This window comes from Stomoxys calcitrans, chromosome 2, assembly GCF_963082655.1.
Source record: "Stomoxys calcitrans chromosome 2, idStoCalc2.1, whole genome shotgun sequence".
Taxonomy (NCBI): Eukaryota; Metazoa; Arthropoda; class Insecta; order Diptera; family Muscidae; genus Stomoxys; species Stomoxys calcitrans.
Window position 1 is genome coordinate 26558260 of NC_081553.1, and position 19297 is coordinate 26577556.

At 39.7% G+C, this 19297-nt stretch overlaps 2 protein-coding genes across 2 annotated transcripts in view; one reads left to right on the forward strand and one right to left on the reverse strand.

The window, feature by feature from the left end:
- The first annotated feature begins 970 nt into the window (after positions 1-970).
- The window catches only part of LOC106096337 (fatty-acid amide hydrolase 2-A), a 70022-nt gene continuing 51695 nt past the window's right edge, over positions 971-19297 (forward strand). Inside the window, exon 1 of the mRNA XM_013264040.2 lies at positions 971-1374. Coding sequence (XP_013119494.2) covers positions 1280-1374 — 95 coding nt within the window. The 5' untranslated portion in view covers positions 971-1279. The remainder of the gene's footprint in view (positions 1375-19297) is intronic.
- Positions 10730-12421, reverse strand: LOC106096348 (succinate--hydroxymethylglutarate CoA-transferase). Its single transcript, XM_013264052.2, has one exon. It carries the CDS (start codon positions 12116-12118, stop codon positions 10802-10804), a length of 1317 nt encoding a protein of 438 aa, XP_013119506.2. The 5' UTR covers positions 12119-12421; the 3' UTR covers positions 10730-10801.

A 19297-nucleotide genomic window follows, 5' to 3' on the forward strand; every position in this document is an offset into this window, starting at 1 on the left:
ATTAGTGAAATGTTAAAATATGTTTTTGTCAATTTTATTGATGAAGCGAATTTTTCAAGAAAGTTTCCCATAGCAATAACTTTCTCATATATCCGAATTCATTTTCATATAAAAATAGAATTTGGGAAGTAATAACATTTTACAGTTTAGCGGTATTTTCAGTTAAGCGATTTTTCACTTAAACGATTTCAATTGCATAAAGTTTAACTTGAGCGGGATTTTTCGCAAATGCATTTTACAGTTACGCGTTTTCGACTTACAGTTTAAATTTAATTTAAATTAACACTCTTAATCCCTTAACGCATGCCCCTGCCTGAAATTTCACATATTCATAATTTTCAGAGTTTATATTGACGTATCCACAAAAGGTGCTCCCAAGGATTTTCAGAAATTTTTTTTGTTACAATTTTTCAGATATGAAAAATTGCTGAGTTTTGACAAGATGGGAAAACCCATCTTTATAAGACGGTAAAATTGTATTTAACTAGTCTCAAACGTCCACTTTACGCCAATTCAAACTGCTTTGGTATACCTCTTTCCTAGTTCTGGGTATTTTTTGTACCCATTTTCAGTTAATGAATTCAATAAGTTTAAAATAATTCATATATAACTACGAACTTATTTACACGCTCCATCGGCAAGCAGCACTTTTAAGTTGGCAACACTCTTTTTTATAAGCGCGTTAGCATCTGTTTCATTTCCCGTGATCTTCTTCGTATCATCGATTTGTTTGTAAATAGAAGTAAAGTCAATAGCAGGCAAGACAAACGCCATATGTATCACTGACACTCCCAAAACACACCCCCGCACTACATCTAATGTTTTACAAATTCGGTTTGTTATCGTTTTCTTTCTGTTTGCACACGCGTCCGCACATCCACATCTCTCATCCTCTTCCTGTCGGTGTAGGGCCCAAAACAAACTAAACGGGCGGCTGTTTGTTCATTGTTGAACGTAGCACTGAAATCAATCAGTTGCTTGGTGCAAGTGCACGTCAAAGGTTGTTGTGCCGGCAAATTGTTGGCTTCGTTGTGTTATTTTCTTTCGTGAGAGGTGATGATTTAATAGTTTGTGTTAATCTTCGTGTGATTTTCGTGACTTGTGAGCAAAAAAACAAAAAAATATTTTCTTCTTTTATAAAAGAAACTAGTGAAACTGAAAAAATAACAAAGTGTTCTTGACTACAAAAGCAAACCAAATTGGGTAGTTTCTTTTTACTACGTTTCGGCTTAAACGTTTAAGTTTGTGTATTTGTCGGCGAAGTAAAGACGAAAAAGACATGTCTTTGGCAACAAGACCATTTTTTGTTGTTGTGAATGTTATAAAATCCATAGTAAGATATGCCAAATGTCAGCTGGATAATGCTTTACACGAGTGAGTACATACATACATATACAGTGACTCCAAAAAGTGAGTGCTCACTTGCCTTTGAATAAATGCATTACTTGTCTGATGAAACTGTTTCAATTTTTATAACATTAAAGCAATGTTTTTTATTCTTCATAGTGCTAATTTTAATTTTGCCATAAAACGTAACATAAATTTTATGCAAACTATTTTAACTTATGGTAAAAACAAAAACAAACTTAAAATTTCAAGTCAAATAGTGAGTTCTCATATATTGGGTTGCCCAAAAAGTAATTGCGGATTTTTCATACAGTCGACTCTGTAATTGCATTCTTTCTTCTGTCAGTTATCAGCTGTTACTTTTAGCTTGCTTTAGAAAAAAAGTGTAAAAAAAGTATATTTGATTAAAGTTCATTCTAAGTTTTATTAAAAATGCATTTACTTTCTTTTAAAAAATCCGCAATTACTTTTTGGGTAACCCAATATATATGTCTTAAATATATTATATAAAATAACTGAGAATAGTATTTTGTTTGCCCTCCTTTGGCTTTTATTATTGCCTCCAGTGTTCTAGGAATTGAATTGACTAGAATTTGGGTAACGTCTTGGGGAATTTTATTCTATTCTTCACGTATTTGGTAAAACAAGACCTCTTGGTTCCGAAACTCTCTTGCAGGTTCTTGTCTCTAAATAATTCCACAAATCTTCGATTGGGTTTATATCAGTAGATTGGGGAGTTTCCATCCATGTTGGTGTATTATATAGCAGCCGCAATTTAATATTATAAGCGGTGTGCTTTGGATCATTATCTTATGTAAATTTTAATTTGGTGGTAACCTCACATTTTCCACACTAAACCGAAGATGTGCTTTTAAAATATTAATGTACTGCTTGTCGCCTATAATGCCGTCAATAATATGTAAGGATTTGGTACCACTAGCAGTCATGTATCCCCATACAGGCATCAACCCTCCACCGTGCTTGTTGGCCTTATTTTGCTTTTCTTCATACTTTGCACTGACTATAAATAACTGTTAAATTTACTTTCATCTGTTAAGATGACTCTATTCCAAAAGTCCATTTATTTATTTTTGTGACGTTTGGCAAAATCCAAACGCTTTTTCTTATTACCTTACTGATGTAGGGTTTTTTTCGGCAACACGGCTGTGGTACCACCCAGCCTCATACAACACATTTCGAATAGTATTGACAAACACTTTTTTATGAGTAATCTCTAGACTCTTTTTGGATTTTTCTTGGTTTGTCAAACTGGGGATCGTTTTCCGTTTCAGTTAGTATTTTTGGGCGGCCACTTCGAGGATTATTTTCAACAGACTTTGTGCGTTTCATTTGTCAATTATTATTTTGACGGTAGGATATGTCTGTTTAACAATTTTTGCGATTTCTCAAAGAGATTTTTGTTGTTCGCGTAACTTCCTGTACTTCTTCGGTGATTTCTTTACGTTTTGCCTCCATATCGAAAATGGCTTACAGCGTTCTTAATCACTCGACAAAATAATTGGAAATTATCTCAAAACTCGTTCTTTCTTTTCGCGTATGTCATTAAAAACAATAAGTACCGTTATCCATATACCGGTATTTGACAGTACATGAGTGAGCACTCACGTTTTATTATTATTTTATTTTAAAAATCCCAAAATTTTTTTTATAAAATGCACCATGCTAAAAATAATACTAGCTTTATGTGTAATTAAAATTAATAAATATATTTTTAATTAACCTATAAGTTAGTAATAGAAAATTAATTTATTTTGAAAGACGAGGTGAGCACTCACTTTTTGGAGTCACTGTATATTACAAGAGAATAAAATAAATAAATTTCATTGAGTTTAAACTTTGAAGGCTTTGGTAGAAAGTCTTTAATGCTCCATATACTGGGTCAAGTGCAAGTTCTGTGTTAAGTTTTGTGTGTTTTGTAAGAGAGATTTTTGTTCATTTTATTTAACGCTGGTGAGAAAGTTGCTTTCATTGTTTACATTAGCATAGGGTTGCCCATATGTGGTGAATATGGAGGGGCTCATTATTTATGGATATAATCACATATGGGGGAGCTCGTTAACAACGCATTTTAATTTTTTGCTGCTCTTACATAACTGCTATAAATACTTGGGGAACAATTATTTTGAAGAAGAGAAACTTAAGCAATACGAATAATTTTTTTCAAATGTTTTAAGTTTGCCTTGCTTTAATATTTGAAAATATGCCAAAATATGTTTTAAACATATGACTCAATCTGGATTAATGTTGTTGTTGTTGTTGTTGTAGCAGTTTATTGTGTACTATCTTTCGTCTGCTTGATTCTGTTGAGTGTCAAGACCCAGGAACTCCGCGACTAAGATGGGGTGCGTCCACAGGGATCTGGGTCTGAGTCGAGTGGGTCTGGCCGGGCAGTTAAACAGGTGACGTGTATCGTGCGGTCCCTGGTTACAGTCGGGACATACATCTTGCACGTCGGCATCAATCCTAGCTCTGTGGGAATTGAGGCGGCTGCATCTGCCGGAACGTAATTGAGCCAGAATCACTCTGGTTTGCCGGGGGAGGTCGATTTCTTCGGGTGCAATGGGTGGCGGTCGTACTCCAAGGACTACATTCACCCGGTAGCCAGTTAACGCGTCTGCTACCGTGTCTGCATGAATGTTGTTCAGACCCGCTTGATATGCCGCTTGATCTAGAGGTTCTCTCTTGTAGCGCTGGACCTCACGCTCTAGATCATGTAGATCTACCTTAAGGCTTCTGGGCGGTGGGTATCTATCCACAAGATGATGATTTGGATGATTTCTGCGATAACAGCCCAAAAGGTATTGCTTAGACAGCATGTAGTTATGTCTTCGCACTGGTAGGATCTTTGTCTCCTGGTGGAGGTGGTCCACATGAGAACTAAGGAGGCAACCCGTCGCAGTTCGGAGGGCGGCATTCTGACAGATCTGAATATTATTCCACTGCGTGTCACAAAGCTGACGTGACCACACTGGCGCTGCATAACTTACCACAGACCGGCCAATTGCTTTGTACGTGGTCAACAAGGTTTCTTTGTCTGCACCCCAAGTGCTGCCAGCGAGTGACTTGAGGACCTTGTTTCTACTTTTGACTTTATTGCAGATTGCTGTGGCATGTGGGGAGAAAGTGTAGGAGCTGTCAAATGTGACGCCAAGTATTTTGGGACACTTGATGGTCGGAATCAGTTCTCCATCGACCATCACAGTCAGCTCAGAATTCACCTCACGCGTATTTGTAGTGAACAGTGTGGCTGAAGATTTGGTGGCGGATATCTTCAGATTTCTTGCAGCGAAATATGAGGCAAGCTCGTTGAGGTAGACGTTCAACCTATCGCAGATGTCATCAATGGGTGGGGGGCCTGATGCCAAGATCGTACAGTCGTCCGCATATGATACGATCTCTATGCCGTCTGGAGGAGGTGGGATGGAGGAAAGGTAGAGGTTAAACAGAGCCGGAGATATCACCCCGCCTTGGGGAACTCCCTGTTTCACTCTACGGTGTTTTGACTTCTTATCCCTAAATTCCACAAATGACTGGCGGCCACACAGATAATTCGCGACCCAACGTTTAAGGCCTGGCTGGAGGGACGTGTTGGCGATGTCCTCAAATAATTTGGCATGGCTGACCGTGTCGAATGCCTTCGATAGGTCCAATGCCACGAGGACCGTCCTATCACATGGCCTGGGTTGATTGAAGCCACGGCAAATGTGTGTGGTGATGGCATGCAAAGCTGTTGTTGTGCTGTGCAGTCTCCGAAATCCGTGTTGATGCTCGGCGAATGGAAATTCTCCTACGAGGCTCGGGAGGAGTAATGCCTCAAGCGTCTTAGCCACTGGTGAGAGAAGGGAGATCGGTCTGTACGACTCCCCCAAACTCGGGTCTTTACCAGGCTTCAGTAGCGGGATCACTCTGCCCATTTTCCAGACATCGGGAACTATAAGAGTGTTCAATGACAGGTTAAGGACAGTGGTAAGGTACTCAACTCCAGGTAAATCCAGATTCTTCAGCATCAATGTAGAGATTCCGTCGGGGCCCAACGCCTTGGAAGATTTGGCGCCACGGATGACATTCGTAACTTCGCCCACGGTAAATTGTGATGGCTGTTCATCGGCTCGGAGACCACGAATACGGCGAATGGCTCTCCTCCTTGCCCTGTCTCTCTCGGGATGCACGATAAATTGACGGTTGAACAACCTGGCGCATCTCTTCGGATCAGTCACGGTTAACTCGCCAAAAGTGACTGAGGTCCTGTCGTCCCGTCTACCGGGGTTCGAGAGAGACTTAACAGTGGCCCACAATTTGCCTGCACCGGTGCCTAAGTTACATTGCTCCAAGTGTTCCAGCCACAAATTCCGCTTATGTTCGTTGACTACCCTGTTTATTTCCAGATTCAGCTCGCTGATTCTGGGGTTAGCGGGGTCCATAGCACGAATCCCATCACGCTCGTCTGCGAGTACCACCTCTTGCGCCGGGAAATTGGGTCGCACTTGCGGTATTCGACCGGCTGGTATAAAGCGAGCGGCTGCTGCGTTGATGATGTCTCGGAATTTCCTCTCGGCCACAAGCACATCAGAGGGGGGTGGCAGTTCATTGAAGCGGCGATTGGTATACTCTCTGAAGCCAGTCCAATTGGCCTTCTTATAGTTGATGAACGTTCGGCGCTCAGAGGTTATGAAGTCGGGTGGTCGGTCGATGGTGAGGATTATGGGGAGGTGGTCTGACCCCAAAGAGATGACGGCTTGCCAGGATACGTCACTCAGGAGATCAGGGGATGCGATTGAGATGTCTGGCGAGCTGCTGCACCTCCTCGTAATCCTAGTGGGGGCATCCTCATTCACCGTGCAAAACGTGGAGCTATCTACAGCGGTCAAAAAAAGTATTCATCATTCAATGTTTTTTTTTTTAATAAGTCTACAAAAGACAATTGGAATAAAAACATATTAAACTAATGATGCAGTAGTGCTTGTGTGATATATATGTACACAATTTCATTGTTTTTAAAGAAAAAAATAGTATTTATTGGAACAAAAAGGGCCATTTTACAGCTGAACACAAAAAATTAAACAAAAAAAGTATTCATCATTGCAAAAAAACAAAAAAATAAATAACATAATTTAAAAAAATTAATACTTTGTTATTCGACCACCGCGTCTTATAACTTCTTTTAAACGGTTTGACATCGATTGGACTAATTTAGAGGTTATATTTTGGTCTATATTAGTCCATTCCTCCATTATCACCTGTTGCATTTGACACTTGCTCGAAAAATTGCGCGTTCTCAATTTGGGTTCGAGATGTTCCCAAAGATGTTCAATTGGGTTCAAGTCGGGACTTTGAGGAGGAGTTTTAATGACTTTGGGGCAGTTATACAGCATCCACATCTTGGTATTTAAAGCAGAATGTTTGGGGTCATTATCTTGATAATATTGAAAGTTATTACCAAGCCCAAGTTTTACAGCACTATCTTTTAAATTCCACTTTAAAATGTCAATGTAATACTTATGATCCATTACTCCATTAATAATTTCAAGATTTCCCGCTCCTGAAGCCGCCATACACCCCCAAACCATTAAACCACCTCCACCATGTTTTACAGTAGCAACTGTGTTTCGTTCTTCAAGCTCTGTATTTGGTTTTCTGTACACTATGACCTTTCCATCGCACCCAAAAAGATTAAACTTGCTCTCGTCTGCAAAAATGACTGTTTTCCAAAATGATTCGGGCTGTTTTACATACATTTTTGCGAAGTTTAGCCTTTTCACTCGGTTTATTTTATTTATAAAGGGCTTCTTACGTGCAGTTCTTCCTCTGTAACTATGCCTTTTGAGTGTATTTCGAATTGTTTGTGTAGTAACTTCCTTCCCTAAATATTCCATAGTGTTTTTACGAAGAATGGTCGCATTTGTCTTCGGAGTTTTCTGAACTTGCCGCACTAGCCAACGCACATCTCCAACTGAAAGTGCTTTTGGTCGACCAGATCTTGGTTTATTGTCAACAGTTTTCGTTTCTGTCCACTTTCTGATGATGGATTGTATAGTAGATCGTGGTCTATTTAATATTTCACTGATAGTTTTTTGAGTTAAACCATTCCTGTGGTGTTTTATTATCAAAACTTTTACCTCATCAGAAACCTCGTTTTGCTTACGACCCATTTTGACAAAAACTATATTTTCAATGAAATTAAATATTTGCTGTCAAGGGCAAAGCCTCCTTTACTAAATAAAACAGAAAAGGGGGATTCCCAAATAATATTTGAATTTGACTTTGATGATAGCACATCAATGATGAATACTTTTTTTGTTCTGTTTTTGGTGTTATTATATAAAATTGCATTTTTTGCGCTAATTAAATTTATTTTTTGAATTTATTTTAAAACATATTACGAAAAATAAACTATTGCATAAAACTGCATTATTTGTTTACTTTAAATTTTCTTCAATTACCCAAAATAAGTGAATTTATTATCAATTTTGCTAATGATGAATACTTTTTTTGACCGCTGTATCTGCTCTGCCAAAGCTATGCCACGCTGGTCGTTGCCTAGGGGAGAATGCCATGACGAGTGATGTGCATTGAAATCCCCCAGAACCAGACGACTATGGCCAGATAGCAACCCACTTATGTCGGGGCTGTAGGCCTGGCCATTAATCGGGACACAGCTGCCAACCGGCGGTATATACACGTTGTATATCTCTATCTCGGCAGTACCAGACCTGACTGCTACCCCCATACATTCCATGTATGGGTCACTAGCGTCAAGCGCAGGCGAGATAGGTCTATACTGCACGGAATGGTGTATAACGAAGGCCAATCCCCCACCTCCATTCCTTGAGCGATCCTTACGTAGCACATTGTAGCCGTGACAACTGTGCAAGCTGCAGGTGTTAGTCAGCTTTGTCTCCTGGATCGCTGCGACCGATATGCTCTTCCGACTCATAAAATCCACAATCTCATCAATCTTGCCTCGCAGTCCATTGCAGTTTAACTGCAGGAACGATACATTTCCCGACACTGGCCTGGCAATAGTAGGGCTAGGGTGCTGTCTTTGCATAAATTGCCGTACGGGAGAGGTCGGGGGGGTCACATAGTCCGACGACGAGGACGCCGAAGGCGACGACGGCGACGCTTGTGACCCACTGCTGGCTGTGTTCGCACAGCACCTAGCGACATAGCCAGTATGACTATACTCCCGTAGCGAAGTTAGGCCAGAGCAAGAACGGAAATGTACCCACTCCAAGCACCTGTTACACCTCACCGACACTGACCGATGATGAAGGCGGTTCTGGCAAACGGAACAGAACCAGGGTCCGGGGTTCTTTTCAATCCCGGCACGGAACAAAAGCATACGGAGAAGGCACTCCTGGATGTGCCTCTCCCATGACGAAAAAAGACGAACACGTACACTGAGGCGGCAGCCCTTGCCGATGAAGATTCCATCGGGTCAATCCGGTACGTACAACCGGCTGCCATGGGATTGATCTGGATTAATCATGTATATTGGTGTCGTTAGAACTATGAGGTTTTGGGTTAGGATAGTTTATTTGGTGTATACTGTTGGAGGCCACCGTAGCGCAGAGGTTAGCATGTCCACCTATGACGCTGAACGCCTGGGTTCGAATCCTGGTGAGAACATCATGAACATTTTTAGCGGTGGTTATCCCCTTTTAATGCTGGCGACATTTGGGAGGAGGTCCCTTACCGAGCTTAAAACTTGAATTGGACAGCACTCATTGATATGTGATAAGTTTGCCCCTGTTCTTTAATGGAATGTTCATGGTCACTTTTATTTTATTGTATTTGCATATTGTAAAGAGTCATTCCGCTGGTCCTTTAGTTCTTGTTAAAGAAATTTGTTCGTCTTTGCTAAAATTTCGTACCGGAAGTAGTTTTATGCCCTCCAGAACCCGCACACAATCACGCCCTAGAATCTATATAACCTCCGAATACACTGATTCTCCGATTTGACTTCATAAGCGCCTAAATTTTTGGCAGATTTGAAAAACAATTTTTACCTGAAAAACACTTTGATCACACTAAATTTGATTCTGGCAGGTTAATGAACAGGTATAGCTCCCGTATTAACTGATTCCCCGATATCACCATGTAAGACTAAATGAAATTTGGTACCTATATGATATACACTTAGGACCTCCAACACCCTGCAGTGGGTTCTATTCAATGGTTAAAATGAGTTCATTTACAGGGCTGAATAGTATAAGGTCAAGCCAATTGGAAAGACCCCATGAACATTGAAGTTACGAGTATCCAAATGTGCTGATTAAAAGTGTCATAAATAGAAGAAAACATATACAAAGAATGAATGCAATCAGAGAACAAGGTGACATCCTAATCGCAAGTGCTGCCAAAAATTAAAAAAATTATGTTGGCTTCGCAAGTAATCCTCCTTCTTCGCAAGTAATCCTCCTACTGCAGAATAAGCCCTATTCGCTCGTAGCAAAAAAATTATATCTGTCCAGAAGTCAATATAATTACCTAACTTCTCAGAACCCAATCCAACCTGGACCCATTCTAAGTTCCAATGAAGGAAGAAGTGCTTCCTTCTCAATACCTTGTCTCAATGAGGGCTGTCATCAAGTCAAGTCGTCAATTAGGGGTGTATCTAGCCGGACTCTTCCTCTCCGAGAATTTATATTTACGCCGTATCCGCAACCCTTAGCAGAATAGAAGAGTGTCCGAAATTTGAGAAGCGCCAGACTCCTGACTCCCTTGGGTTTACTTACCTCATTTCTTACCGAAGATACTTCCTTCCTCTCCTCCCCCCTTCCTCTCCTCCCCCCTTCCTCTCCTCCCCCCTTCCTCTCCTCCCCCCTTCCTCTCCTCCCCCCTTCCTCTCCTCCCCCCTTCCTCTCCTCCCCCCTTCCCTTTTTTTATTCTGTCCTGACTGAAGACAGTCTAGCGGTCCATTTAGATTCTGTTTATCACAAAACTCCAGACATTGCACGAGCATTTCTCCTTGAAGGGTTACTGTTGTCAGCCTGGTACATATACGTATAATACAAACGAACTAGTACTGTTTGTTGAATCAGTGACCCTTTTAGTTAAACTAGGTCGTTGGCAAACTACGGATCTCTACTTCTCTGCAAGTTTTTCCCTTTCTGCGCTTAATTGTGGTTTTGTTCATCACAAAACTCCTGCGAATTTGCGACAAAAAGCTCCCTATTGTTACCCTGGTTTAAAACCGATTCGAACTAGTTCAGTTCGTTCTTTCCTTGCCGTTAAGCCTCGTCTATAAAACGAAAGTATGTTATCACTCAACTAAAACTTGAAGCGGACAGCAGTCATTGCTAAGTTGGAAGGTTTTCCACATATTCCTTAAAGGATATTGATGGAAAACAAGTTAAAATGGTTTTTTTTCTTCGCATATTCTTTATTATTTTTAAGTTTTCAATTGGCACATTATGAAATATTACAAAATTTATTCTATAATCTTTTTATTTCTTAATCCTACAATTTGTTCTTTGGTATAACCCAAGACGTCTGCCAACACTTCATCTGTATGTTGGCCCAAAACGGGAGGGGCAGTTCTAGCATCATTATTCGACTCACTAAAGACCACAGGAGGACCCACCACCTTGATTTCACCATCTGTTTGATGGGGTAATGTCTTTACTAAACCAATGGCTTTGATATGCTCATCTTCGAAAACCTCACGTATGCTATTTACCGGTCCCACAGGAAATGAAGCTGCTGCAAATAATTTCATCCATTCAGTGGAGGATTTTTGGCATAAAATATTTGCCAATAGTTCCACAATTTCCTTACGATTTTCTACACGATCTTTATTGGTTTTAAATTTGGGATCTTCAGCCAAATGTTTGATTTCCAATAGCTCACATAATTCTTGAAATTGTTTGTCACTGCCGGTGCCCAAGGTGAGATAACCATCTTGAGTCTTAAAGCTTTGATATGGTACAATGCTGGAATGAGCAGTACCCCACCGCTGGGCATCAAGACCAGCATTTAAATAATTAGCAGCCACATTGATAAGCATCGAGACTTGAGTGGAAAAGAGATTCACATCGATTTTTTGTCCTCTCCCAGTACGCTGGCGTTGTAGCAAGGCGGCTAAAATGGCCCCATGTGCATATAGGCCAGTGGCCACATCTGTAACAGCCACACCAACTTTGCTGGGAGGTCCATTACGTTCGCCGGTAATATGCAATAATCCCCCCATAGAGGCCGCTATCACATCATAACCAGGTCTCTTGGCATATGGACCCTGGGAGCCATAACCTGTTAGCGAACAATAAATGAGCTGAGGCGCTATCTTCTTCAATTGATCATAGCCCAAATGTAACTCATTCAATTTTCCTGGCACATAATTCTCCACCAGAATATCACATTTCTGGGCCAGATCATAGATGACATCTTTTCCCTTTTTTAAATCAATGCAGACACTTTTCTTGTTACGATTGGAGGCCATAAAATAGGTGGCATCTTTACTTTTCTCCAGAAAAGGAGGACCCCATTTGCGTGACTCATCTCCACCAACATAGGGACGTTCGATTTTATATACCTCTGCTCCAAAATCAGCTAAAATCATGGTACAGTAAGGTCCAGCCACAATGCGGGTAAGATCGAGCACCTTTATGCCCTTCAATGGGTGGAGATCGGTTATTTCATTGGCAGAGCAAGAGGTTGCTAAATTTTTGCCCCTACATGTTATAGCATATGATTTTTGCCAAAGCTTTCTGCCAGCTAGGCATTTGAGTGTTTGACTGAGAATTAACATGAGCTGAAGCGGGAGATAGATGACTTGCTGCTTGTATATGTGTGAGAGCTAAACGCAATGCAGCCGAAACAATTAATGGAGGAATTTTTTTACTGCTTCTTTTTATTGTAGTTGTCTCTCGCAAACAGCTGTTTTCGTTTGTATTTATATCCAAAAATTCAATTTCGGTTATCTTAAAGTTGTTGTTGTTATTGCCGGTATCGTTTTTACTCAAATCAACCGATCTACCACCACTGCCTGTGTTCTAACCTTTTAACCCAGCTGCTGCCAACGTTTGCAACTGTGCTTCGATCAAAGTTTGGCGCTCAACTAAATTCATGGCAGCCAATTAAATTTATCTACGGCCATGATTAATGGAATAAAAAGAGAATGAAAGGAATTGAGAGTACATAGTCATATTTGAACAGGTACATAATACTCTTAATGGAATGCTCTAAGAGCAAAGCTATCAGTTAGGCAGAGGTTGTAGATTCTCTGTTATTTGAACGCATGTATATGCGGTTATACACTGAAAATGGATTTATAGCTAGTTTTTTTTTTTTTACTTTAGTACCAGTATTAAAATTTTAACTATAAAAATCCTCCTTAATTGCAAGGTTTTGTATCTAGCTAAAATACTTCAAACTTTCAAGTAAAAGTATAAATATGGTTCGGTCTGGAGCAATAGATTCGCATAAACTCTGAATTGGGAGTTATGTCTATTTGGCGGTTCGCAATGATATGTTTGTCAAACTGAAAATGACAGCTGCATGACACCTGTTGTATTTGATCCTCTTTAAGCACTTGCTGAGTTTATTTTAGAAGAAAGTTATTTGTAATGAAGTTCACGCGTTACAGTGTGATTGCATTATATTTCACTGGCAAATCATAACCGGCTATTGTTTGCGAAAACAAACACCCTAGAGTAAACACAATATTTGTGTTTCGTAAAACGTAAAATTAATCCTTATAATGATATTGCCAGCGAATGCAAAACCTATGTTGGTGGTAAAAAAAATGTGCAATAACACCTGAAATGGTTCAGCGAGGTTAAGCTCGATTTTACCGAAATACATGCCGTGGTGGCAATCAAAAGACTAAATATCTGAAATTATCCCGAGCAAAGATGCAGTAAATGTATTTAAAAAGAGCTCAAGGTACAACTTTTGAATGGCACACGATCTTACACAAAAGCCAAGGCGGATTTAAAAAGGTGGTCTCACGCGAACAGCTGGCCAGATTTGACGGTATTAAGATGACAGATTTCGTTTGCATTCTCTTTGTTGTTATCTACTTTCTCGTATATTCTCTGCTCATGTACGCACACGTATACACACACGCACACAAATTTCTTTGCGTATGTGGGCAAAAGTACGATCAGCTTGATGACAGAATGGCAGATTGCGATCGATAATATTTTATCTCCTGATGTAGATGATCTAACCGTTTAACTGCTAGCTTACTACAAACGATGTGGCTGAAGAATCTGATTCCATCAAAGTGTCAGTATGTAACTATAACGTAATGTCTGAAGGACATGTAGTATATAATAGGTAGGAATTAACGTGCCAAAGATATCATCCTACCTAAGAGGACCCCATATTTCATTATACGGCTCTTGGACTAGATTCCACTGGGTAAACACACGAAGTATTCGTGATCTACCGCTTCAGACTTAGCTGAAAGATGTTGGCGATACTCTCAAAAAGCCTTTAGGGATTCCATGTTAATGCAAGGCAATTGGAAAATTTTTAATAAGACTGGTGAGAGAAAGTGTATTCGTTCTGTACGATTCTCCCTAATCCTTCGTCTTACCAATACACATCAAATTCTCTGGATGATCTGGTAGCATATGGCAGCCATAGCGGCGATGAAACTTTAAGCGATGGGAGCGCAGCTTGAAGATAGGAGCGGGCCATCGCGTACTAGTCGAGAAGACGATACGAAACCTGACTAAATTGAAACAGTTTTCGGTTCGGATACCTGAAGTCGAATGCAAGACACTGAGGCCAGCGCCGCACTGCCATCTGGTAGTTCATGCTACACGGATAGGTGAAAGCTGGATGGCAAAACAGGTCTGCCTGGTCATAATGGAGGACCGCCTTCATGTAAAAATCCTTGCGTTTACGTAATGCATGAGATGGCAATGTCAACGCAAGAACTTCGAGTGCGAACATTCTAACGGAAACTAAATGCTTGTGCCACAAATTCTATTTGAGATCACGTGAGAACCACGAAGTTCCTGAAATAGATTTATTCGAGTCTACTTTTCATTACATAGATCGCACCACGGACCGATTAATAGCTCATGACCTTACCACCATAGAGGCATGGGGCGGTTTGGTATCAACACCCTCTTGTCAACCTTACATAACCTATGGTAACTATAAATTAAAACGATAGAATTCTGGCATGCTAACGCACCTGCTCGCTGGTGATTTCTTGTTCATAATGATTATACAGATGGTATAGCGCAATGTACTGTGCTGTGATTAACGATCTGTTAAACCCTACACCAATACTGTGGAACAGGATGTCATAATTTTGAGCATTTGCTTGCCAAGCTATGAAGACGAAGAGCTAGATGAATTGTTTATCATAGCGTTGGAGTTAGATTCACTATCTGAGTCGAATTAGATATGTCCGTCTGTATGTCCACATATTCCCGTGATCAAGGCATAGGTGATATTTGTTGTCTGAATGTCATCAAATATTGCAAATGTCACTTTTTTGGTCTAAGAACGAATGCTGATGAAATTTAGACGAGCCTTCCAGATGAGAAATAAAACACTCCATACCAAATTTCGTGCAAATCGTAAAAATTGAAGTTTCTATGCCCTTATGAGTGTAAATCGGACGAATTATATTTATATGGGGGCTATATCTAAACCAGAACCGATGTTTTTCCAAAATTGATAGTTGGGCCAAAAATGTGATTTGTGAAAAATTTGCGTGTTGATTGGGTAACAAATGCGATCTCTTTCTTAATTACAAGACAACTACGGACGGACTATGAGTACAGAAAAGATATGCGAACAGACAGACATGGCTAAGCGGAGTCAGTAGGAATTTCTTAGTCAAATCATATTTTTTTATCACAGTCACAGTAGTAGTGGTCGTACCATGGATTTCTTGGAGGAGGCTTCCGGTACCCAAGTACGGATTTCTCCGCATTTTGCATGGTGTGGGCAATAGTTTGCCACTGCGCCATTACATCATCGGTACAAGGAGTGCTTTCATCAAGCATTTGGGTCAGTCGAGTGGAGTATGCCGCTGCCATCTGTTGCGTTTGCACCTTTTCAATATCCAGCTTACGTTCGTACTTTCTCACTTCAAAGAGGTGCGAACCTTTGCTGCAACAAGGTAATGATCCGAATCTATATTCGCTCCAAGTATCGATCGTTCATCTAACACGCTGGATGAATGCCTTCCATCTATCACAACGTGATCAATTTGATTTCTCGTGTTTTGATCGGGTGACAACCATGTGGTTTTGATTATTTTTATATTGAAATCTGGTGCTACTTACTACCACTACCATGTTTTTTGCCGCGGCGAAATCTATCAGCCTCAGTCTATTACTGGACGTTATCTCGTGGAGGCTAAACTTTCTTCTATCTTCGCATTAAAATCTCCCAGAACAATTTTAATATTATGGGCTCGGCAGCGGTCATATTCTCTCTCTAAACACTTTTAGAAAATATCCTTGGTCTGCTCGTCTTTGTTTTCCGTCCGGGTATGGGTACAAATCAGGCTGATGTTGAAGAACTTGGCTTTTATGCGGATTGTGGCTAGCCTCTCAGCCACCGGAGTAAAGCTGGAGACAAGGTGTTTCAGTCTCCGACTAACCACAAATCCACAGCCAAACTCATGCCTCTTGTTATGGCTGCTAAAGTATAGTTGGTTTGGTGTTGTAGTGACGCCATTGCCAGTCCATCGCACTTACTGTAAGGCGGTAAGCGCCTATAATTCGCCTTGTCATCTCGAGTATCATTGGCACTCAGTATTTAATTAAAAGCCAGTGTCACCTGACTCCTCACACTGACCCCGTTTACACTGCTCCTTAAATCCGGATTTAATTCTCTATTATCTGTTTTCACTTCATAAAATCAGCTGACGAGAGCTTTAAATTCGGATTTTTTTTGAGGCCACCGTAGCGCAGAGGTTAGCATGTCCGCCAATGGCACTGAACACCTGGGTTCGAATCCTGGGCAGAACATCATGAACATTTTCAACGATGGTTATCCCCTCCTAATGCTGGCTACATTTGGGAGGTACTGTACCATTTGGTATGTCAGCCATGTAGAAACTTCCCACAAAGAGGTGTCGTACTGCGGCACGCCGTTCGGAATCGGCTATAAAAAGGAGATCCCCTATCATTGAGCTTAAAAACTTGAAACGGACAGCACTCATTGGTATGTGAGAAGTTTTCCCATGTTTCTTAATGGGTTGTTCATGGGCAAAATTGCAATTTGCAATAAACGGGGATTTATTCAACAAATTCTTAAAACTTACTATAAGAATAGTACTATAAATATGCAAATTGAAGCTCTTCCGTTCTTAAATTGTTCTCATTTGATTTGGATTAATTAAATTTGTACAATTGTTATTTTTTGCTTACCATATTTTGTAATCTTATCAAAATTTTTTCTTTATGTAGTTTTATGGAAATATTATCTTTAATACGTATAGATAAATAGATATTAAATCCATTCACAAGTTTTTATCTATTACTCTTATTAGATGGTAATCTTTCTCTAGAATTATTCTAGACATAGTCTATAAAAGCTTTGTTATGTCTCAACATTTCTCTTCAAATTGCGATTCTCTTAAGTTTTGTTTTTCTTCTGGACAAACGCTTTAATGCTTTTCAAATTAACGGTTTTAATTACACTATGAATCATAAGCTTTATATATTTGAAATGTTAAGCTTTTTGTTTTGCTTTGCTTTATAACCTGTAGAGCTATACCATCTTCGTTTGTTTCTGCTATAATGACCAATGGCCAGTGGCGAATGGCAATCCTTTGTGTTTTTAAAAAATCGATTCGGAATTACCCCTGTTGAGTAGTTTTGAAGGTGAAATTTGCCTGAGCCTTACAAAAGAATAAAAGACTCGAATTAAACCATCGAAACGAATAAGGATGTATGATGGTGTGTGAAATGGGGAATTATACTCCATTAAAAATGGATTTCATTTCTTGTGAATATGACTTGGCTTTGTTGGGGAAATTACCCTAAGGAATCATTTATCATTCATATGTTCATCTCCATAAAAGTTTCATACAATGCAGTTTAGCCTGTTTTTATTCTTTTGAATTTTTGTGGTGTTGATGCAAAACGGTTTTTTTTCAGATAATAAAGCAGGATGTTCATACAACAACTTAATTGCTTAACTCTTTTTGGGCAAGCTAAGGAATCCGGAATTTGCCACACATAATAATGATGGCATATGACTCTTCTTTTTGCTCTCCACTCTGGGAATAGTCAAGTAATTTTAATGATTACATATCTTCAGATTATTCCGTTTATCCAAATTTCTAGATAAAATTTTCTGATTTTAGAATCGATAATGAGAATAACAAATGTCGTTTCATTCAATACCATCTTGTGGTAGTCCTTGTAACAATGTAATGTCAAGTATTAAATTTAGATTTCTACATTCATGATGTGTCGAAAGTTTTCTCTGAGATATAGCTACATTGCATAGTGGTATAGAATCGAAAACAAAACGTGCTAAGTTCGGCGGGCCGAATTTTGGTACCCACCACCATGTTTTCCGCTAAAAATTTGCCTTATTTGAACTACTTTACAACATATCGGGGAATCGGTATTTAAGCGGATCACGGTCGCTGGTAGTCATATCAGAAGTCTTTGTTCAGCTAAATCAGGCGAAAATCGAGGCCTATGGAGCTAAAAAAGTCAAATTCTAGGATCAGTTTATATGGAGCCTATATCAGTATATAGACAGATTGGGATCATACAAGAAGTCAAATCCAGAAATCGGTTTATATGGAGGCATACCGGTTTATTGACCGATTCGAATCATACTCTTCAATGATGTTGGAAGTCATAACAGAGGTTAGGAAGGGGATATATCACTTTATAGATCGATTCGGTACTGATGTTGGAGGTCAGAGCGGGAGTCTTTGTGCCTAATTTCAGCCCAATCGGATGAAGACTAAGGCTTCTTGGGCCTCAAGAAGTAAATACTGGGAATCGGTTTGTAGAGGGGCTATATCCGTTTATAGACCGATGTGGATCATACTTGGCGCAGATGTTGGAAGTCAAAACAGAAGACCCTGTTGCCCTATTTTAGCCAAATAGGATGAAAATTTAGATTTCTAGGGTCTTTAGTGATCAAAACTAAATCTTCTAGGGATCGATTTATATGGGGACTATATGATTTTATAGACAGATTCGAACATATTCGGCACTGATGTTGGAATAATTGCCAATCCGGATGAAAATGTAGGTTTCTAGGGGCTTAAGAAATTAAAACTGGGGATCGGTTTATATAGGGGCTATATCCAATTTTGAACCGATATGGCGCATTTGCAATCCCCAACGACCAACATCGATAAAAATGCATCAGTGCAAAATTTTAAGTAGAAATCTACATACGTTCAAATGCTATCGTGATTTCGGCAGACGCTCGGACGGACATGGTCTCAGGCCAATATTTCGCGGTGTTACAAAATGAATGATGGGTATAAAAATGGTACAAAATCCACCATTTGACAATGGGTAGTGATAACTCTTTGAAATTGTAAATAGTTACAGCTGCAGTATTAACCAGATTATGTGCAAAATTTCACGGGCGCGCCTCTTCACAGGCCTCCAAGGTTAGTCACTTCCGATAAATCCTAATTTGTAGTCCGATTTCTTTTTTTTTTTTTTTGTTTGATGGATAGTGCTCAAAAATCCCTGCTAGGAAGTCCACTTGAGGTCTTCAATATCACTTCCGATTTGGGGGATTTTCGACTTAAAATTTTTTTGTTTTGTAATTTCGACTCTGCCGCAAATAGTGTCCACGTCCAGTTAAAAGATATACTATTTCGAAGTCAGCAAATGTACAAAATAGATTTTTTCATATTTTGGTCCAAAACCTACTTTCACTTCAAGTATTAAAAATACTTGCTTGTATGCCGTAATTTTTATAACCACCAACATAGGATGGAAGGTATACTAATTCCTAGAGA